The sequence below is a fragment of the Eurytemora carolleeae genome, unplaced genomic scaffold, assembly GCF_000591075.1.
Source record: "Eurytemora carolleeae unplaced genomic scaffold, Eaff_2.0 scaffold693, whole genome shotgun sequence".
NCBI classification, from domain to species: Eukaryota; Metazoa; Arthropoda; class Copepoda; order Calanoida; family Temoridae; genus Eurytemora; species Eurytemora carolleeae.
Window position 1 is genome coordinate 152,874 of NW_019396581.1, and position 23,872 is coordinate 176,745.

At 33.6% G+C, this 23,872-nt stretch overlaps 1 protein-coding gene across 1 annotated transcript; it reads right to left on the bottom strand.

Moving 5' to 3' along the window:
• Positions 1 to 438: 438 nt before the first annotated feature.
• Positions 439 to 14,843, bottom strand: LOC111705869 (serine proteinase stubble). Its single transcript, XM_023478566.1, has 9 exons — positions 14,430 to 14,843; positions 11,988 to 12,205; positions 11,634 to 11,834; positions 11,316 to 11,376; positions 6,292 to 7,921; positions 5,028 to 5,211; positions 3,548 to 3,641; positions 1,785 to 1,939; positions 439 to 1,621 (listed from the first exon to the last, which is right to left on the bottom strand). The coding sequence occupies exons 1-9, from the start codon at positions 14,569 to 14,571 to the stop codon at positions 1,454 to 1,456; spliced, it is 2,853 nt and encodes a 950-aa protein (XP_023334334.1). The 5' UTR covers positions 14,572 to 14,843; the 3' UTR covers positions 439 to 1,453.
• Positions 14,844 to 23,872: the final 9,029 nt, after the last annotated feature.

Sequence of the window (23,872 nt, forward strand, 5' to 3'; positions counted from 1 at the left end):
TTGTTTTTGGAAAAGTTTAAAAATCATTATGTTCTGCCTCTTAGTTAAAAAAATTGAAAAAAATGTAAAAACATTATGTCCTGCATCATAGTATAAATACTCTAACGTAAAAACATTATGTCCTGCATCATAGTATAAATACTCTAACGTAAAAACAGTATGTCCTGCATCATAGTATAAATACTCTAACGTAAAAAATAATAAAATCAAATTGTAGAATTAACTTCATGTTTTAGCATTACAAGCTTTGGCCATTCTTTGTAAGGTTCAGACTTAATATCCAGAGAAATAATATATTGTTGATTACATCACTACATGTATATGTACGTTAACTTTTCATCAGCGGATCATGGATAAAAATGGTTTACTAATGCTGGCAAGTTTCCGCCGGAATTTTTCTTTGGATTTTTTTCGATGAAATAGTATAGATACAACTTATACATTTTTTCTATTTATTGTTTCAAATTGTTGTATGTACAAGAGATTGAGAAATAAACATTTAAGGAACAATTTTGCATAATTCTATTCCATTGGAAGACGACTTTAGAGCTTATCCCATCACCATGGAAGAAATGGGAGAAAGCTTGATAATGTTTTATAATTTCAGAATTTATGTGTATAAGGCCCCAAAAGAAAAAAAGCATTAATAAAAGAAAGATCAGCAGAAATATTGCTGTTGAAAATTAGAATTTTTCATTACAAATAAATGATAATTTGGCATATTTGAATTCGACAGTTACAAATGTTCAACTGGTTCTAACTGTACTGTTTTTACATTCAGAAACTAATGCATTATGAATGCAGTCCATTGTAAATTTTAAATAAATTCATGTTTTAACCATTCCATAAAAGCATTTAATGCTGAAGACATTTGTAACAATTTAAAAAAAATAATGTAATAAAAATTTAAGACACTGAGCAAAGGAGTAGCTAGAAAACAGTAGAATGTGTTTATTTTCTTTGAGCATAAAATGTCGCTAACGCTAAGAAATAAGTAGTTTGCGACAGAATTATTTCTAGAATTGTGCCTTAAACAAAACATTTATATTTACATTTACATTTTAGAATCAAAGGCAAAATCTAGAATGAAAAGAAAGCAAGATGACGACAATCATTCAATAATTTTCTAGTTACTTAACGTAAAAAATCTGTTATGTACACATAGAAGATAACAGTCATATCACAAAAAATAGACTCCTTTGATTTCCTGATTTAAAAAAAAATTCCAACACCCGAGAAACCCTTTCCGGGAAACTGGATAATTTTCGAAGCAAAAAGCTATTTTTCTTCAGGCCAACATGATTAGCACGATTGCCACATATTTCTTGCCACTTATTTTATAGTTTATTGGAATCAAGTGCTTTGAAGAGTGCTCGGAATTGTTAGGTAGACAGCTTTTTAGACCCGAGATTCAAGAAAGTCAGTCTGCAAGGGGGTTATTCTGATTTTAAAACTATGAGTTATTGACTGATATTATCTGGTTGATCCAACCGATGAAAGATGAAACCTTGACATAAACTCCTGGAACATCCTTCCTACCACACCCGAATCCCCAGCTGACAAGACCCGTCAGTTCGTGATAGCCAGAATCTTCACAAACTAAAGGACCTCCTCCGTCTCCCTAAATGTAAATATAATTCTTATAGAAAATTAATGTTTTTATTTTATTTACTACTTAAACATTGTCTATATGCTTTAAAAAATGTTTATTAAAAATGTATAAGAAAACTATGCGTCCATTTAATAAAATCTATACAACTTCTGAAGAAGAAGAAAATTTTTACCTGACAAGCGTCGTGACCCTTTTCTCCTCCGGCACAGAAGCTGCTGGCGGGAAGAATAAAAATCTTCTCTGTCACGCTGTTGATCTTCCTTACACACTCGTTGTCGTTAACGATAGGAACACGAGCCTCTCGAATACGTAGAGGGATAGGTCCAGCTAGAGTATAATTATTATTACCATATTTTGCATTATTTCATTTAATTTCTATTATTAAAATTCAAATACGTGCCGCGCTAAGGAAGTGGTTTCTATTTGGCCTGTACATTTTTTGTAATTCTTTTTTTCCTTAACTGTAGTTGTACATTTGGAAAAAAAACTTTCAATTTGAGTTATGAGTACAAATAGTATGCCAAATAGTCAAATAAATATGTTTTTAGGTTTGTTTTATTACGGACTAAAATCTCTATTTTCGAAATTTTGCAAGCAATAAATATTTAATTATATTTCTTTTGATCCAATATCTATAAACAAAGAGAATAGAACATATATTAGAGTGGAATTTAGTAAATCCCTCGGTATGAACAAGGGTGTAATGCAAGGAAAGTTAATTGCGGTCGTGTAGACTCTGCGTACATATGAAACCAGTTCTCTTTGGGCGGAATTTGTAAACAAGAATAGATGCATCAGTGTTCGTTTAGTATCAAAAGGGGGTTCAAAGCATTAAATTTGATAATTTTGATAATTCACATAATATTTTCCTAGGACCAGAATATTTCATTGATTTTTTATGTGAAAGATGGATCCCATGTCAGGCTGTAAAATCTGTTTTGTGTTTACATTACTGCCCAGAGACAGTATACTGCAGTACAAAAGTTGCGTACACTTTTAAAATAACTTTCTTTGCATTACATCTTTGGGTATGAATTTTGTCAGTCTCTTTCAGCCTGAAAGGGAGTTCAAAGTGTACAAATCATGTAAATGTTCACGAATTATATGCAGTAGAGTACATTAATACAGTATGTTCCCTAGACTATCCATTTCAATTTCGAATTTTTTAAAGCTGTTAAATAAAATTACAAAATGAATTAGGAGATTAATAAACATTATTTGATTTATAGTTATTGTTGAAAATCATCGTTTGTAAAGTGAAAGGCATAGAGTCTATGTAAAATGATCATTGGTCAATTATGAAACCAGCTTATTTCATAATTTAGTTTTCTTTCAATATAATTTTAGATTTTCTATAAAATGATATTCCACGGCCCAAAAGGTTAAGTAGCGCAAATATGTGAAGTACGCCTGCAGTATGGAAACACTACAACAAAATGGCCCTTTTACACTATTTTCTAGTATACTCCACTCTAATATATATTCTATTCTCTTTTTCTATAAATTTTCGGTATTTTTCTGAATATATTCTTATTTTTATATTGGTTTATGAAAGTGTAGTTCGTGTAGGCATGCAAGTATTGCGCAAACCTATCCACATATATTACTCTACAAGCTGACAGAATTAGTACATTAATTGACCAGCTGTTTTGTTATCATTATATAAACATTTGTAAGATATTTGGTTATTTTCCGAACTGAACAGGGGGGTTTTAATCAATAGAATTTCACCTATGTAACTGTTTTCAATCATAAAAAAATGAGAACATCTAATGCTTTACTGGGTTCAAAACGTCTTTTTTTAATTCGTCAACTCGTGAGAGGACATTATGTAGATTTACTTTTTTCTGAGTTTTATAACACATGTTAATATATCAAGTTGCACATATAATATTGTATTATATGTATATTCTTTAACACTAACTATGTACTTACTTTCTCCCATGTACCCGTATCCCGTGACTGTACACTTTTTGCCAGTAACTTGGCTTGTACCACGAGCAGGTAGGCAAACCAGGCAAACTCCCTCCTTTATCAAAAGTAAATTAATATTAGTAACATAGAGACTGCAAACTAGACCAAAGTGGAAGGTTAGTTGTCTGCGGCATTACTAGTACAACCTTGTGACCTCGTAGCTGCTCTAGTTTTAATTTTATGCATACATATCGAGAAGTGCAAATTTATCCGTTTACATTTTAGCTATTTAAATCTTTATTGTTTCATCTCTATAGATCTTCATTTAGGATTTCAATCTTCGTGCCATTTACTTTAGTTTTACAGGAAATAAAAGAAAAACAAGATGAGGTATTAAAAAAGAGAAAAGGGTCGGGAATGAAGTGAGTATGATTGTGAATAGAAGAAAACAAGATGAGGTATTAAAAAAGAGAAAAGGGTCGGGAATGAAGTGAGTATGATTGTGAATAGAAGAAAACAAGATGAGGTATTAAACAAAGAGAAAAGGGTCGGGAATGAAGTGAGTATGATTGTGAAGTTTAGAGGATAACGTTTACATATCTCGAGAAAAAATAGGGAAAATATAGAAAAGTTTTGAGATTAGAAAAAATCTGAAAATATTTTTAAGATATGCTAGCTGCTAGCTTCAATTAAATGGATAGGTTAGAAAATATATATTCTAATTATATCAGTAATTTTGCATGTTGAAACGTGTTCAAATGAAACAAAAAGAGAAATTTTCTTTCCTTTTCCTTAGAATTCATATTTACCATCTATATATAAATTTAGCTTGTCTGTTTGTCTGTTTGTATCCAATACACGTCAAAACGATTGAACCGATCGGGCCCAAATTTTTGTGGGACATCACATGACAACAGGGAAGGTTTATGAATAGTAAAATTTTTTTAAAAATGTGTTTTAAAGGTTTTTAATTTTATAAAAAAAATTAAATTCTTGAAAATCCGCGATTTTTTTCTAAATCCGCAAATTTTTTTTCTTCTTTGCTTTAAAATGTAAACAAAAAGAACATGTTCACAATTTTAATAGAAGATGGGCGCGAAGCGCCCTAAAAGCCTAGTCATTGGTAAAAAAGAGGAATTGAAAAGAGAAAAATCTAATATTCAATATGGGTATCTAATACTTTATTGAATGTTTTGATTATGTGAGAATCGAACAGCTTAGTATTATAATTTTTAAAAAAAACTATTTTTGTCTTTCATGAATTTTATGCGTTTTACATAAGAAACATTTAAAAAAGAACATTATGCAAAATCTTTTTAATATTTTATTAAAATCCATACATTTTATTGTTTCTTATGTTTTACAAAACATGCATAACATGTAGGATTTAGAAAAATTTTACAAAAACATTGCTTCTCTTTGACATTCAAAAGTTTTTGGTATACCTTTATGTTTAAATGGAATAGCTAAAATAAATAGATAAAAGAGATATTTGTTTTACCTTCAGTTCGGCCTCTCCGTGAAGTTTTAGAAGAGCAATATCATTATCAAGGGTCTGACTGTTATGGTTGTGATGGATGTATGTTGTTGCCACCCTTAGAGTCTGAGCACCCGGAGATCCAAACTTCTGTGTTAGATCATGATCTCCAACCCGGACATAAATTGCGTCACCAGCACGGACAATGCTAGAACAAAATTAAATAGAACATTATGTATACGTCACTTAGGATTACAATTCTAGATTTTAATTTCCACCGCGGCCCGGGATAGTAAATTCATTAAACATGTTTATCATCATTTTGACGGATGGGTTAATACAGTTAGAAAATAAGACAGAAGAAAATCAATAAGTAACATTGTATGGAATGTATAATAAAACCAAAAATGTATGTTTCATAAAATAACAAAATTTAGGATGTTGTTACATACCATCGAACCTATCAGAATGGTAAATCTGAAGGAGGTATGGAAGGGGTACGTAAACTAAAAATTTTCTTTTGTGAGCAATTATTGAACCATTTCATAGTTTCTTTTAGCCAAAACATAGTAAGATTTGAAATTGTCTTGTAATGGATATTACACCTAAGTTACGGATTTATTCTCATCCCCTTACAAAGTTTGTTAGATGACTAAAATACGATTTAGAAGATCATATCAAGTTGAAAAGAAAAGGAAAGTTACTAAGTGCGTGCATTGTCAACGGATTCTTCAGCATGAGTCTCAGTCTAGCATTATAATTTGGAAAATCATTGTGTCCGCTAAATGTTTCATTAAGAGTTACAATCAAGAGACCTTGCGCCTTATATAGGATGTTGAAGCTTTTTGTGCATTTATAATTCTTGAATCGAAATAGGAGCCTCAGTTTATTTTTGTGTTTTGATTTTTAAGTAGGTCTTGTTTCTTACTTTATTTATATAATGCATGATGCAGATAGCCTTCATCGTTCATCAAGTATAACTTGTTGAGAGAAAGGGTAAGGGGTGACTTTAGGTAAAAGAGAGAAAATGTTATGGTTAAATTTGAAAATATAGTGCGTGAAAAGCGCCTAGAAAATTTGTTAACTACTTTTTTAGTGAAAAAAAAACACATTCTGTTTTGGTTGGGACAAACTCATGGTTGACCTACCCAACTGATTGTTACTTTTGCGCAAGAATCCCAGAATGGTATGAGAGGCCAACCCCAGGGACGCTCAGGGGGAGGTGGTATTACTGCCCCCCCCCCCTCTCTGAATACACTATTGCATAAATATCATACTAAATACTTACTTTGTAACACAATGAGCCGCTGTGAGCACCCATTGTGTCCCAATGAGAGCTCCTCCGCAGAGATACTGGTTTAAAGAGTTAATTAGAGCAACCTGCCAACACCATTCTCCAGGTGCACCATCATCCCCACCTACCACTCGTCCCTTCCTGTGTGTTCCCTTTACACCACACACATACTTGTTCGTCACTGGGTATCTTAACTCAGGTCTCTCATTGGTAGAGGTGACAGGGAATGGATATGGATCATAGGTATCGTAATCGATAGCTTCCTCATCAGCATCTTCATATGGATTGTAGGGACGCTGTTCATTGGTATAGTTTCTCCGTATAGGTGGAGGGCGAAGCGGAGGGCGCCCCTGTGTCTGAGGGCGTCTCTGTTGTCCTTGCTGACCCTCATTCATGGTAGGAAAGTTAGCTCGGAAAAGAGATTCCTGGACTTTTTTAACCGCTGACTTAGGAGAACAGCAAATGGTCTTCCTTTTAGTGCACTTAAAGATTTCAGTGGTCTCCGCGTTACCAAAACATGTGAATGACAGGTAAGGAGCAATGCATGTGCCTGGACATTCTTCTCGATCGTCTGGAATTTCAGTAGTTGTGGTTGTTGGTTGTGTGGTTGTTGTAGTAGGAGGTGGTGTGGGCCTTGTTGGGGGAGGGGGTCTTTGGATCCTATTATTTATAGGTTGTTGAGGTTGTTTTGGTGCTAGCATACCTGATAAAACTGGCCCCAATAGGGGCATAAGAGAGGATATTGTCTGTGCAGTACTCTGGGAGCCACTGGCAGCTCCTATCAGTGCAGGAGCAGCACTGAGAAGCAACTGTGTGAAATCAGGTCCTGAAGGTCGTGGTGGCTGCTGAGGTCGAGAAGGTTTTTGTGGTTGAGGCCGAATTGGTGCTTGGAGAACAGGTTCGGCACGGTCTAGTCCACCCTGTCCATGGTCACAGCAGAAGGAGTCTGATGAACATGTATTTGTTCCTGATACAATTTTGGATGGAGAAGAACAGAGACCCAACATAACATTGGGAATACAAACTCCAGGACATTTTCTACCCTCATTCCGGTTTGCAGGTGGTGAAGGACGGGGTTTTGGACTTGATGGTTGAGTAGGTCTAGTTCGTTTTCCAGGGGTAGGGGTAGGTGGAGGTTTGTTTATACAACATTTCCCCTTGCCAGGACATTCCCCGTTTTTATCTACAGCATCACAGAGTAGGGCGAAAAAACCAGCTACACAAGTACCTTTACATCTTTTCTCTTCTGGAATTTCAGGTTCGACTGTCTCCTTTTTTTCCTCTTTTATTTTCTCTTTCTTCTCTTCATCCTTATTAATAACCTCAGATGTAATGCTTTCAGCGGTGTCCATCATCTCTAGATCATTGTCCTTAACTTGTTCCACCTTCTCTTCATTATCCTGTTTTTCTTCTTCTGTAACCTTTTCCTTTAGATTTGTTTCCTTCTTGTTCCCACAGCGAGGATCCTCTTTGGGAATGATTAGCTCTTTTGGAGCATCATCATCTGAAAAGATCTTCTTAGCAACACAGCAACGAAGGTCGTCTTTACATAACTCTGTAACGTTAAGAATTGCCTCACAAAAGCAAGATATACGGTCTGCAACACATACTCCAGGACAGCTTTCTGAAATACAGCCAGAGATAAAAATCATAAACTAGATTTTCCAGTTAACTCCAGAAAAACATAACCGGGAGAAGTTCAAGCAAAATAAAGTATGATCAGTCTCAAAATGAGTCAATTGAATTCTTAAAAATTCTTCCGCCTACTTTTTTATCTGAAGTGATCTGAGATTCTACTGTGGTTGTTGTATATCTCAATATTAAAATTTTATTTCTACAAAGCTTTCATATACAGGGCTACCCACAAAGGATGAGACGGCTGCACGGATTTATCCTGTAAACTGGTTTCTTTATTTGAAAAAGCACTAAAACGCCATTAAAAAAATTTTTAATTCAACGCAGAAGGTTAAATGTAGACTTAAAATCGTCATATTTAAGAGTTTCAGATCGTCTTTACAGTCTCTTCTTTTGTGGGTAACCCTATAAATTGATAGCTTGTCAAAATAAAGAATTTAAAAAACGTTAGCTCCTTCCAGACTTTCAAATTAAATCAGTCTAACAAAAAAACATTGAAAACTAAATTGAAATTTAATGAGAAATAATATCTTCATGGAATACTGAACATGAAAGTTGAGACTGAGAGAGATGACTTTTCGAACGAAAAAAAGGTTGAACGACTTAAAAAGCTTATCATAATGTATTGGATTTCTTTGTTTCTTCAAGCAAAATATAACCAAAGGCTATTTTTATTTTATTTTATTAGATAAATTAAAATCGGAAGAAAATTTTATATTTCTCCAGAAAATTTGAAAGCATAAAAACATGTTGAAAATATGAAACTGTATCAAAATCAAAATTTGGGCTGTGCGACGTGAACAGGGGCACGAAAATTTAACATGAAAAAATATGATATGCGTATGGATGTCTTCAATTTGATTTGTGAAAACCTTTTTCACTTCAACTGCTATAGAGATTCCCTCTCTAATGCAAATTTTGATTTAATCAATATGCTAGGTTTTGGTGTACAATCCATCGATATTTTAAAAAGAATTTTTCTCCTTTGAGATCCTAATTAAATCAAATAAGAAAGAAAACCTCAACCAAGCCAAAGTGTCAAACTTTAAGCTGTCATAATTTCCTCAGTTAACCTACAGCCCTCTAATCTGTGTCTATCGATCAGAAATAATTTGAGATATTGCAAATATTTCATACTTTCCGCGTAAATTTCTGTTGCCATATCTTTATTACAATTTTAATTAATCTATCATTATAATTATCTTTGGCCTGTTCTGTCTGTAATGTAAAATCTAAAAATATTTTGAACAGTTACTGACAGGTGCTGATTCTATAGTTGGTCCATGTTTGATTATCATGATCAAAGGAATTGAGTTTTTGCCACAAACTCAAATCTTCTGATCTCAATATCTTTGCAACCTGATGGTACAAACCTTTGATATTTCAAACTTAGATTATGTTGTCTATAAGTATTAATAGTTTGAAATATCTAAGGTCTACGACATTGGGTTACAAAGATATTGAGATTTGAAAATCAGAGTTTGTGGCAAAAACTCAACTCCTTTAGGACTTATTTGATAAATAATGAAACATTTCTTGGGATATTTGAAAAATGCGATATAACTGAAAAAATAAATGCATGAATAAATGCATTTTATGCATTTATGTATTTGTACTGTACAGCCTGCTCTAGCTGGTTAAAATTTAGCCCGGTTCTTGAATTGAACCGCAATTGGCAGTGATATGTGACTTTTTCTGTGCTTACCATTATACATGCAATATTTAATTCATTTTGAAATAACAGTTTTTATATTTTCAAATATTATTTAGCAATATCTCTTCTTATTTATTCAATACACGAACCTTATTTGCACAAAAATCTTTTTTTTTAAATTTCACTCTCTGCAAGATATTTATATTTAAACTTAATATATTTCAAGTTTGAAAAGACTTCAGACAGTTTTAATCAAAATCACATTATTTTTACTGATCTTAACAGTCTAGAAGAACTCAAACCTGTTCAAAAAAGCTTTTTCAAATTTGAAATATATATTATTGTTTGTTTGTATTAATGATTTCACAAGATGAGATTCTTCTGTACTGCTTGGTTTTTGCATACACATTTGTTAAGGGGTTAATCAAACTTTAAGGATAATGGAGCTAAACATTAAATAGGAGCAAACATTTAGATAAACAAAGAGTAAGTTTAGGTAACAGGAAGTAAAAAAGCAAAAGGAAAAATATCTAAAAACGTAAATTAGGTAACAAACACAATGGCTAATTCAATTAAATGTTTGTGAAGAATAAACCGGAAGGAAAGTTAGGAAGTGTTTTTTTGTGTGTGCTTGAATATATTTTCACTCAACTGTGAAACTATCCTTGAAAATATATTTCATTAAAGCTGTATAACACAGTGAACCCCCCTCCCCCCCCCCCCCCAGCACCACACATCCATATCCTTAAAATATAAATTTGCCAAATCACAAACTTATTATTTGATGTTTTGCTAAACCTTAGAACTATTCTACGTACAAAGGTGACACACACATGTCCAGTTATAAATTCAAAATAACGTTATAAGCCACATTTCGGAAAATTATAAAGTCAGGGGGAAAATCTTTATTAATTGAGTACTATCAAACACCCTCTTGTATCGAAGACCCCACAGCCTTCTTTACAGCCTTTTCTTCGGAGACCTTAGATTTTTTTGGAGGGCTCAAGCTTATTGTAGGGGAACTTGAACTCTTCATTAGAGACCCCAAGGTCAAAGCTTTTAGTTAAAGACTCCAAAATTTGATTTCAGACCAGAAGCTTTCATAGGAGGCCCCCAGCTTTTAATCAGAGACCCCAGATTTTGTTTGAGACCCCAGATTTTCTCAAACTTTTATTTGAAACCCAATGCTCTCCAATATAATTTTTAGATAAAAATCGGGGGGTATTAAAATCTAGTGGTGTCCTATAAAAATTTGGGGTCTACGACAAAAAGCTAGAGGTCTCATTTGAACATCTGGGGTCTCTGATGAAGAGTTTGGGTCTTTTACGAACATGTAGGGGTCTCCAAGGAAAATCTGGGGGTCTCCTATGAAAGTCTGGGGGTTTCTGATGAAAATCTGGGCGTCTACAATAAAAATCTGAGATCTCCATTTAAACGCTTGGTGTATCCAATGAAAAGATTGGGGTCTCCCATGAAAATATTGGAGTCTCCCATGAAAATCTGGGAGTATCCGATGAGATGGGTCTCCAATAGTAATGATGATCATATCTTACCGGACTTAAAGTTATATCTAATTTGATTATGAGAATCATTATGAGAATCAAGAAGTGTTCATTGACAACCATTGTCCACGAGGAAAGTAGAAAACTGGGAAAGGAAGAGGAAATTATTTTCTAGAAAATTGCTAAAACAAGAAAAATTACTGAAATAGTGTTGCTAAAAAACCTACTCGCTTCAGAGCTATTTCCCGGTGACGTGTACTCATAGTCATCATCATCATAATCATCATCCTGTAATGCAATTTCAGTATAATGAGATATTCAAGTCTAAGTCACTTTTATCTATAAAGTTTAATTTTACCCTACAAAGTGTTTGCTGAATAAGAAGTAAAAGTCATATATTTTCTTTTTAGTCAACGAATATACCAGTTTAGAAACAAGAAAATAAAAGAGCTCTCAGATTTAAATCCCAAAAAGACAGAATAAGGAATTTTTAGCTCAAAAAATATCTTTATTTATCTGCCATGTGTAGTAAAATAACGAACAACCTGCTTTTTAGATTGACTTGTTGTTGGTTCTGCAGTTGTTGTTGTAACTTCGGTAATTGTTGTTGTGGTAGTAGTTGTGTTTTTATTCTTCCTTCTTCTTTTCTTAGGTTTATGTGTCACATCCTCCTCCTCATCTGGTTTTGCGACCTCTTCTTTATTGTCATCCTTCTGATCAGATACCTCTTCCTCTGATGTATTTTTCTAAAAATTATACTACAGTAAAATAATCAATAAACCTGCCTGTAAGATTATTGAATTTAATTACTTTTTTATAAAAGTTTATCTTAAAATTATTATCAACATTATCAAATTAGTGTAATATTGTCTTGTATATATATATACATAAAAGATTACCTCTTCATCTGATGTCTCAGATGATTTATCTTTCTTTTTGTTATTTTCTTCTCCGAGAGAAGGGAGTGGAGCCCCCTTTTCTACACAGCATCTCATATTAGGGGAGGGGCACTCCACCTCCTCTCTTACATCGTCACAGATGAGAGAAGCAAGGGAATGAATACATTTACCAGGACAACTGTCAACGCTAGCTGTCTTTGTAACAGACCCTAACAGTCCTAAAAAAAATAACATGTTTAGAATTTGTGTTGTAATTGATCGAATTGAATTAGTATGAATTTAAGTTTCCAAAACAAAAAGTTGAATCTCTAAATGATTTTTAAAAAATTAGGGGAAACGAATCCTTATACTAAACAGAGTTAAAATCGGATCTACCGACATGCTTTATGATCAAACAAAATAATTAATAACACCTTCCAAATGAAGGTTAAATAAATCGGAAGACACAGTCGATGATTTAAAAATGTATTCATTTTTATTTTTAAGAATCCATTATTGAATCAATAAAAAGTTAAAATGTATTAAAAGATGTAAGGATATGGCCGGGGGGGGGGAGGGCGATACGTAGGCCTGTGATTGGTCCATTGAACATAAAATGAAAGGAAAAGTTACATGTCATGTCTGTATGCAGATTTAATCAAAGAAATGCGAAGTAGAATCAAATGGGAGAAAGGGGTTTCAGATAAATTTGTATCTTTAAAGGTAGGTTACTGCTTCGCCCCCCCCCCATCCTCCCATCCTCCCATCCTCAACACCCCATTAATTGTGACAGACAGTAACTATTGTTTTGAAAAGACTTTTGTCGTTTCAATAACGATTCAGCGAAGTCTTGTTAGTTTTAAGATTCTTCGTTCCTATAACAATGGTAAAAGTGTGTATCTGTATACTATAGTCGTTTATGTAGTACATAAAAATAATTTTACCAGAACTGATAAATTGTTTTTAACAAACTTCTAATTCTTAAATTTTTAAATCTCTCCTGTAAGTAAAAATTAGCTTCAATAATTTTCCTTACGAAAACTAAAACTAACGTTTTTGTATTAAAACTATGTTTTCGTCGTTTCGACTTTTGTTTTCTATAGTTCAAAACTATCATTTTATTATTAAGATTTTAACAATAGTTTTACAAAATCGTTTTGGTCAGAGACAAAATTTTGCACAATCTTATAAGAGCAATATTACCAAGCATACAATTTTGAAAAAGGAGAAAAACATATGTTTTCAAAAATATATTTCTTTTTAAATACCACACTTGCTTGAGAATTGCCTGCAGATACAAGACGGATGTAGAGATGCAAGGCTGGCCTATTATTGCATGGCGGAATACCTAAAGCGGTAGGGGATATGTTGTTGATTTAAAAGGTAAGAATAGGTTTTTAAATCTTTCCATTTTTTACAAACTATAATAACATTTTTTAAGAACCCTAAACTTTTTGGGGTTAAAACAGTCGTTTCCCATCCCTACTTAGTACTTACAAATCATTTAATACAATCAGATTTTTTTAAATCGTGGCTGTTATTGTGTTATATGTTTCTGTAAGCAAAATTGGCCGAGCCCAGCATGAAATCGTGAGAAAATTGAAAATTAAACAAGGGGAAAGTTTATAAAAAGCTCAAGTATTTGTTTTATTTCAAAGCAGCAGACATCATACGTATATATATCTATACATAAAAGGTCTAACTAAGATTTTAAAATCGTGTAAGACCAATGCGATTTTTGATAATTAAACAATATTAATGGGTGTCCAACGAAAATTTATTGGTAATAATTTCATGCTGGGAGAGGTAAATATCATTATGAATACAAATGTTAAAAAATTTATCAATCAGTTACAGCGGATTGTTTTTGATTTGGGGGTATTTAGGGATTGCCAAAAATGCACCCTATGACTATAAACCCAAAGTACACCCCTGATAAAACTAACTGTGAAAAGATCAAGAAACACCCCACCTCCACCCCCAGAAACCTAACCTATATTAAGGGCAAGAGGAGAAATTATGTCACCTAAACCTAGTGAAATTCCTCACATATAGGTCAACCTCAGGCAGCTTAAGCTTTAGGCCTTATATGTATAACACAGGATATAGACAACGGTAAAAACTAGAAACGTGTAATGAATTAATGTCTATATACCATAGATTTATATGAAAATTTGATAATTTGTACGAACCAAACTTAATCAATAACGAATTAATAAAAATTAGATTAAAAAACGTATTACAATAAATATGGACAATAGCATTTATAATATAATCAATCGAATCTATTCTATGTGGAAAGTTATAAAAAATTGTTGGGTTAGGGTTCTAATCTCAACTATTAATAGGAATGTTTAGGGCCCAAATTGACTGGAATGTCAATCATACTACAGAAACAGTTAGAAACCCAGGATTCCAGGGGTAAAGGAGGGAAGGATGAGGGGGGGGGGAGGGGTTGCCAACCTGAAAGAAAAGAACCAAACCCTCCGGACTGTTGTGGTCTCCTTGGAGGAGGTAGATCTTGTCTCTGCTCCTGATCCTGAGCTGAAGCCTTGTGTACTCCCTGAAGAAGAAGAAGAAGGCAGGGCAGGATAATCAACTTCATGTTGCTGTTGACCTACTTAACAAGTCTGTTCAGGGTTGCTTTTACACATATAATATAGTTTTGTCTAATCACTTTAAAAACATGTACAATCCTCCATATTTAAGTCATTATAGTGTGCTGAATATTTTTGAACTGTTCAACTGTTTTTTTCTTTATCCAACGCTCAATCAGGTTTCCTGTGGATGTTAACGGTGCAAGAGAGAGTAGCGTACTGAACAGTCTCTGCCTGGCGCGGTCAAGATTTCACACAGGACAGAAGAGGAGGGGGATTAGTGTGGAGGGGAAGGGGGGGGCTGAACCAAAATGATTTGATTCGTTATTAACTGCTGCAATAATAAATATAACGCTTTTTTATTCTTCTTCAAAGTTTTTAATATTTACGTTTATACCTTGGAAGAAAATTACAACAATTCTAAAAAGGCTAAATTTGAATTGAAAAGTAATACTGTTTCAACTTCGGCCAGGGTTATTTTGTTGCACAATGGAAGGGAGTGATCATGATTTATTCACATTTTTCCGACATGACTTCATGTGGATCAAATTTTTTAAAAATTAAAACGAAAAGACATAAACATATTTATTTTAATCATTACGTGTAAAATACATTTTAAAGACAAAAAAGATGCACAAAAGTGTAAATTATATAACTCAGTAAACTTTTTTTGTAAGCTGGCAAAAATATATGAAAATGGTCTTTTTAGAGATTTTGTTTTCAATAGGTAAATAATAATAACAACACCAATACCTTACAACAATATTTATAAAACTAAAAGTTTAAAATAGCTAGCATAAAAGAACCACACGTGTTTACCAATATGATCAATGGTACATCTTCGTTTGTGATTCTATCCAACAATCAAAACTTTAAATGGCGATTTATGTCTTTAGAATAGAAATTACTAGATATTTTTTGACTAGTGTTCTGTTCTTTAATTTATTTGCCGGTGAATGTAAATGATAAATGTTTAAAGTTGGAGAAAATTCGTTCAAGAAACAAGTTCTAAATTGGTATGTGCCCACAAAGGAGGATAGTTTAGAGACGAGTGTATGGAAAGTATTCTGTCTGTTTTCTTATTTATCATGATTTCCTGCAACTATAAACTTTTTTTTTGTACCAAATCAATAAATAAGCAAGTAAACATGGTTATCGTCATATTTTAAGAGTTTCAGGTCGTCTTTACAGTATCATCCTTATTGTGTAATCCTGTAAAAAAAGGATATCCCCCAAAAATGGCAAAAACTAGCTTGCAGAACAGACCTCACAGATCATCAATAATAACAAAATCATGCAAGAAGTAAATCTAGAAAAAGAAGAAAACAAGAGCAATGACATCCATCATACAGAGCAAAATCGACAGTAACAAGACCAGCTCTGTGGGAAGGAAAGTCAAAGGAAACAAAGTATCAAAGTATAATTAAAACAGGAAGGAAAGGAAGTAAGGCAGGAAGTGTAGAAAGTATGTACTTAAAATAGAGCAAGAAGTGTATTAGGGGCAAAAGAAGAGAAGTGAAAAAAGCATAGAAAAAGGACAGAATCCACGGTGCAAGTTCAATTGGAAGCAGGACAAGAAGAACGAAAGAGATAGAAAGTGAAAGAAAAGAAGTAGTCAAGCAAGTATTTGTGACTAAGCAGGTGGGGAAGGGGGAGATATTACTATTTTGGAAAAAAAGAAAGTGCCTTATAAAAAACCAGACAAAGATTCAAATTAGAACGAACGGAAGAAACCTTGGGTCCCAGTAAAATTAGAACCTCAATTCGATTTTTTTTAATTCAAAAAATTAAATTAGTGCAACACAATTTTCAAGGAATCAAGTTCTCACCCGAAACAGGAATAAACCAGATTTATGTATGTATATATGTATAATTCTAGGGATATCTTATAGTTGTAGACCGTAAAATCAAAGGCTAACGCATTATGACACTTAAAAGTCAACCCGGTATAGAAAATTGATTCAAATAGTATACTAGGCTTTCAGGGCAATTCGCGCCCATCTTCTATTTCAATTGTAAACATTTTCTCTTTGTATACATTGGTGTATACTGTATAACCTGTAGTATACATAGTATTTTCTATAATTGGTTGATATTGTTTTTAGCTTTTTATCTTTGTATAAAGTAATAATCTCTGTTTTATAATGTTTGCTAGCATGTCCGATCATAACTTACTAACCTCATGACCAATTGGCCTCCAATTTTGATAAGTGAACCCGGGGCACCGGTTAATGTTTAATTATTTATTTAATTATCTGTGTTTAGTGTTAAATGTGTGTTCAGTGTTTATTTGTATTTAGTTTCTATTTTTATTTAATGTTTATCTGTGTCAGCTGTTTATTTGTGTCAGCTGTTTATCTGTATCAACTGTTTATTTGTACGTTTCAACTGTTTATCTGTGTCAACTGTTTATCTGTACGTGTCAACTGTTTATCTGTACGTGTCAACTGTTTATCTGTTTCAATTGTTTATCTATGTCAAATGATTATCTGTATTTAGTTTTTATTTGTATTTAATTTTGATTTCTTTTTAGTTTCTATCTGTGTTTGATGTTAATCCGTGTTAATTGTTTTTCTGTGTTTAGTTTTTTTCTGTTCTTATTGTTTATCTGAGTTGTGTGTTTATCTGTATTTTGTTTTTATCTGTGGTTGGTTTTAAGCTGTGTTTGTTGTTTATCTTTGTTTAGTGTTATTCTGTGTTAAGTACCTACATATGTTAAGTGTTAATCTGTGTTTATTGTATATCTGTGTTTAGTGTTAATCTGTGTTTATTGTAAATCTGTGTTTTGTGTTAATCCGTGTTTAGTTTTTTTCTGTACTTATTTGATTTATAAATATTTGAATTTTCTTCAGGTTTGGATTTCAACCTGCATCCACGATAGGGTAGCTAATGACGTTTGAAAAGGAACTGGATGAAATTTCATCCAAAAAGTCTCCAAAATAATTTAACTTTGAAATGCTAAAATTATGATGTATAAATGAGGTTTTCTTTGATAAATTGAAACTCTGTCAAATTTGATGAAATTTATTTTTATAATTTGCAATCCATGTAAAACATTTTATATGCCTTGAGACAGGTGACCGGCTAAAAATATTATGTTTTCGATAGAATTTTGCGCAAATTTATAGTTGGTTTATTTCGTGTAAGCAATAAATAGGTCTATAATTTCAAGTGACCTTTCATAGATGGATGGCAATGCCTGATTTAAACAGTACCTTTAAATGTGATACTGTGGAAGACGATGCCTGGCCGCCTTTAACAAGTTCCACAAGATTCAACGGAATGAGATACGGGGCATAGTACTGAAAAACATCTACACGTGTGATCTCGATATAAACTATTATTCTGAACCCCTCTAGTAATAAGTTATAAGAAATATATATGATGGAAGTTATTTATGCGTTTTTTTTTCATTAGAGTCCGACTCACGTCCTCTATAATACGAATCTTAAAGATTTAATTATTTTTCTAGGATTAAAAGAATTTATTTGTGATGTTTTAAAAATGTTTTCCTATAGTAGAAATGCACTTTTTGCACAATTGAAAATAATGAGTTTTTAAAAACATAAATATTGATATCTAAAGCATGCTTAATCAGCCAATGCTCTTAATTAAATATTTGATCTATGTATAAAAGTAAAAATAAATGTATCTATTTAATCTATTAAATACTGTTTGTTACCAGCTTTGTGTCTCTTTGTGAAACCCTGTATAGGGTAGAAGCTTTGTTTTAATTACATATTCATTAAGAGGATTTGGAATAAATATTTTTTTCAATTGTGCAGAATTAGCTGCAGAAGAATTATAATCAATCAATCAATCAATAGGGGTCTAATACATTTTTGTACATTAATGAATTAAACTTAGTGGTATACAAAGGAACTGATTACTCTCCTCAACTTCTAATCATATTACTGTATCTTTGCAACTTGAATATTTGAGTTTGAGAAGAGTAATCAATTCTTTACTTTTCTAACTCTAAATCTTGATTTATAAATGGATAAAAATAGATTAAAATCCATTCTTTAAAACGTTTTAAATGGATAAACATGCAGCCTTAAAATGGTGTTAAAAAATGGAGTTTTTATCCAATAAAAAAAATGAGTGAGAACCGATTATAAAATGGATTTTACGCATCAAAAAATGGGCTTTAAACCATGTGTTTCGCAACTACCCGTTGCCCTAGATTTGAGTAAAGGTATACCGTGTGGTGTTCCTTCAGATCTGACCGTAAGCTGCTCTGCAAAAAGATGATCTCTCCATAATAAATTCTAGATAAGTCTTCTAGTTTTATTACGCAGTTATTGTCAGGTAAAAACTCACCACATTGGTCCTCAAAACACTTCACAGTAAATAAATAATTGTAGCGATCATATACAGTCTATCTACTACAAAAAGTTTAGCATTACTAATTAATCGGGCTGCCGCAGTACATACTTAAAACCGTTTATACTATACAAATTACAAAATACAAGTTTCTAGAATCTTCTTTGTTCTTGAGATATACACCACATTTAGGGGTAAATACGGTGCAGTACAGGGATGATAAATTGGTCCTTCTGGCAACGAGAGTTGCGAACACCGTGTTAGTTTAAACTCACTTGCTGAAACAGAAATATTTTGTTTTAAAGATGTCTTTTGACTGGTTTGAATCACTTTTATTTTAAACTGGTTATTTCTGTATTTAAAAAAAAACTTATATTAAACGTCTAAAACCTGGGTGCTTAACTTTGTAAAAAAACACCATTTTAAACCGTTTGAAAAACTGGTATTGGTGTAAGATCACATGAATGAAATCCGTTTTAAAATACTCGGATAAAAACACACTGTTAAAAAACGATTTTATCTCTACTTTAAAACCAAAAAAGAAGATTTAAAACCTTCTAAAACCCCTTTTTTAAAGTCTTAAAACATTCTGTAGAACTGTCTTAAAAAAAACGTTTTCAGTACACGGGTTTTATTCAGGTTCTGGTTTAAAAATAATAGACTTTTATCTGGATTGAACTCTGCTTTGTGTTGTAGGTGATTTTATCAAAAAAAAATTGGTTGATTTTTCAAATTAAAAGAAAATCGAATTTTGTTTGAGGCAAATTTTTCAAATTTTAATCATCTATAAACCTTTACTGGGGCCATGTAAGGTCCCACACAAAATTTGGGCCTGATCGGTTTAGCCATTAGGGATTTAATTGGATAAAAACAGACAGACAGACAAGCTAAGAATATAGTATAAAGTCCCCTAGAGAGGTTACAGAGAGTTTTTGTGATTCAACCACTAGTCCTTTTTTTCCATTGTCTCCTTTGGTCATTAGTGCAGTATAGACTTGAAAAGAACTCAGTAGTAAAAAGCCAAGATTGAGTGGAATAGGGAAACTTTATGAGAACTGTCTTAGTCCTGGGGTATAAGATGGCCGACGAAACTGCTTTCTACTTCAGCTCTAGAAAGTCCCATTTTACTCCTTTCTCCAGCATCAATCGTCCCCTAACTCCACCTTCCAACTTGATATCAACCAGATAAGAAAGGGTCCAATACCCTTGCTTTTATACTCAGGCTGCAAGCACACTAAGGGTTCAATATCCTCTTGGGCTTGGGTTTTAGATTGTTTGGCTTTATTCTTGGATTGGATTGTTAGGCTTTATTTCTGCGCTTGGGAGTAATGAACTGCATGGTACAATATACGAGTTTTAGTACCCTTGGTTGGGTTCACATCCACTCCTGATTCTATCATCATTTACAGTGGTCATCGATGATAGAATTTTCATCAAGGCTATATAAATTGTAAGGAAAGTCAGTGACAACTCTTGGAGCTTTTCTCTACTTGGGGCAAAATCCAGAATGATGTCAGAAACTATACCTCAAAATGAGTTATCTGCAATATTGCTAGGAACTAAGTTGACCTTTAGTATTAAGAAAGATCCCTCTAAGCCCACAGATTTCAGTGAAGGATTAGGTGTTCAAGTTACCTGAGAAAGGGAATTCAATGCTTTAGAAGTATTAGAATGGTTGAATCTTGGAATGTCGAAAGAAAATATAGAATTGATGGAACAAATTTTAAAAGAAAATAAAGATCTAATAAATTTAGAATTCCAGAAGATGAACTAGAATCTATATTAGGTGAAGACAATCCAGAGGAAATTTACCAAGAGATCAATAAAAATGTTTTGAGACCTGGTGGAGCTGATTCCCAAACTGTTTTCAGTACAAGAGAAATTGGCTGTTCTAGGGCTGAACCTGGAGAAAATCTTGAGAATCGTGCATTGGATACCCAAGGGAGCATAAATATTGTTAAACCGAAAGCCATGGATGAAATGGATAAAGAAGATTTTTTTTGTGGCAGCTGTTGCATCAGGGAGGGGTTCAGTAGAGCTAATGATCGATCCTATATTCTGGGGTTGGAGTAAAACATTGAGGATCCTAGGCTACATTTTTGCAATGAAAGATATTGTTCAACACAAATCCCATAAGGAGAGGAAAACCAATTGTGAGATATGCAGACTTGGTATGGATAAATCGGACCATAGAACAAATCAAAGCAGGAATGAAATCGGTTTATTCTAGGTTGAATAAGATGTCATAAGGTCTTCTTTTAAACCTAAGCAGTTCAGCTCATTTACGGAGATTGATGGGATATACTATGATCAAGGAAGACTCAGGATTTAGACCAGGTCACATTCCTAGACAAACAAGAAAAAGTAGGAATGAAACCCATGGTTCTTGAAGATTCTCCAGTATTGCATGCATTTGTAATGTTCGTTCAAACTAAATACAGCCTCATGCCGGGGTTGAATGCATCATAAGGGAAGTATACAAGATGAGAGTCCTTCGTGGTCTTAAAAACTGGTGAAGAAGGTGAGCTCCGATTGTTTGAAGTGCAGATTGAGAGAGAAAAGAATGGTGGAACTAAGGATGAGTTTTCACCCCAAACCTAGGACAATTTTAGCTCTACTGTTTTATTCCTCTATGCTAGATATAGCCTTCTCTTTTAAAGGTCAAGCTTACAAGAGAATTCATACTCCTGTGAAGATTTAGGCTGTGGTGATTGTCTGTTTAATGTCTGGAGCTACAAACATTATGGCTAGCGAAGGCTTGGAAACTCAAGATATAATCAACGTGATTGAAAGGCATTCATGCAGGTATGGAGTCCCTAGTGTACTGTATGTTGACAACAGTACCAGCTCAGAGCTTTAAATCATGCACAGTTTTCCATTCTTGATCTGGATAATGATGTTCAAGATAGTACAGGTCTGAAAGTGGCTGTTTCCAACGTGAACGCACATACGGAGCGGGGAAGAGTGGAGAGGAGAATCCAAACCCTAAGAGAATCTTTAGAGAAGTTAGGTGTCCAAACCCTTGTCCCTATGACATGTATGCAGTGGGATTGTCTATTTGCCAAGATATCTAATTCTACTGATGATCTACCCATTGCGAGAGGTGATTGTTCAAGGGCAAAAACCTAAGATATGAAATCATCTCTCCTAATGGTCTTAAAATGGGGAGAAATAATTACCGATCTCTGGAAGGAACAGGAATAAAATTGGAAATGCGTTATAATTTTACGAGGATATTGGAGCGAAACCAGGATGTACATAAATGTTGGTTCAAGATATTCATGGACAATGTGTTTCACAACTACCCGTTGCCCTAGATTTGAGTAAAGGTATACCATGTGGTGTTCCTTCGGATCTGAGTGGAACCCTCTCTGCTAAAAGATGAAGATAGTAAAGATAGTAAAAGATAGTAAATTCAGGATAAGTCTTCTTGTTTTATTGCGAGGTTCACTCTACAAAATTTGACACTATATAGATTGAAAATATTAAAGGCCACAGAAAAAGCTTTAAGTAAATCAATGTCTATCAATCTTTACTTTCGAACAAATAACAATTTACTTAGCATTAAAAAACTGTAGCATGAAGACATAATAATTGGGCTAAATATCGATATAATACACATTATAAATCAAATCTCTTACCACATTGGTCCTCAAAACACTTCACAGTAATCAATAACGGTAGCGATCATACATAAAATCTATCTACTACGAATAGGTTAGCTATGCTGGTTAATCAAGCCGATGCAGTACAGATTGAAAACCGGTTATACTATACAAATCACAAAATACTAGTTTCTAGAATCTTCTTTGTTCTGGAGATATATACCGCATTACAGGGATGATAAACTGGTCCTTCTTGCAATAGAGGTTACAAAACACAATGTACATATGTTGGGATTACGACCCAAGAAATGGGTAAAAACAAGTAGATTACCTGTCATTGATGATATTGTGTTGTTTGTGTTTAATGATTCTCAGTATAGCAAAGATTCGGTTGAATGGAAACTAGGATGGATTGTATTCTTGGGTATTTTGAGGCTTGTCATAATGGGGTTCAGTGTTAATATTAAGAGTTTCTCCGGGTTCACTTTATATCTGATACATTTAGAGGGAGGGGGGATTATTAAACACAAATCTTTGACATATCTACAGTAATTCTTGTTGTACGCTTAATAGATAACCTTGTTTGGGTCATGTATATAATACTTTACTATTTTATTTTCCGTGGAGCTGACTGGTTTAAAGAGAGGATCAAGAGCAGGATTGGGAGATATAGTGATAAGAGAGTGGATCGATCAAAAACGCTTCGCACATGTTCAAGACGAGAAACAAGGTACGTCATACACATACACAAAACAGTATGGAACAGCAGAGTAGGTGAAGGAACACGGACACAGAAGCTCCAGTTTCCATGTAACTAGTTTCCCGACTGGGAACACGATGATCTTCACTAGTTAGCCTGGTTTCCCCATTTGCAATGTTACCAACACTCTGAGGAGGCAGAAGAGGATGTTGACAGGCCTGGACTGCTGGTTCTAGTACGAAAAGAGGAGGATCTTGTTCAGGAACCTAGGGACACAAGAGATATACCTTCAACATCCCTGAGATCCCGAGAAGAGAGAGCATGTACAGTGTTAACCCATTCGTGACGGGACGGTCAATTTTGACCGGGTAAGGTTTTTAATTTTTAGCGCCTTCATTTTTAAACCAAATGTCGTCTCGTTTTATTCCAGATCCTTCCTACATATATGTCAAGTTTTGCAAATAGGTGACAGGTCGATAGGTTAAACCGGCTTCACTTGGTAGGTAAATACAATGTCAACATCTTTAAATTCTGAAACCTCTGGGGACAACAGGACAAAATTGACCGGGCGGTCAATTTTGACCTGGTCCGAGCCGGACAAAATTGGCCGGCCTCTGTATCTCCACAACCCTTTATTGAAAAAAATTGAAACTTTAGATCTACTCTATGGACACTATA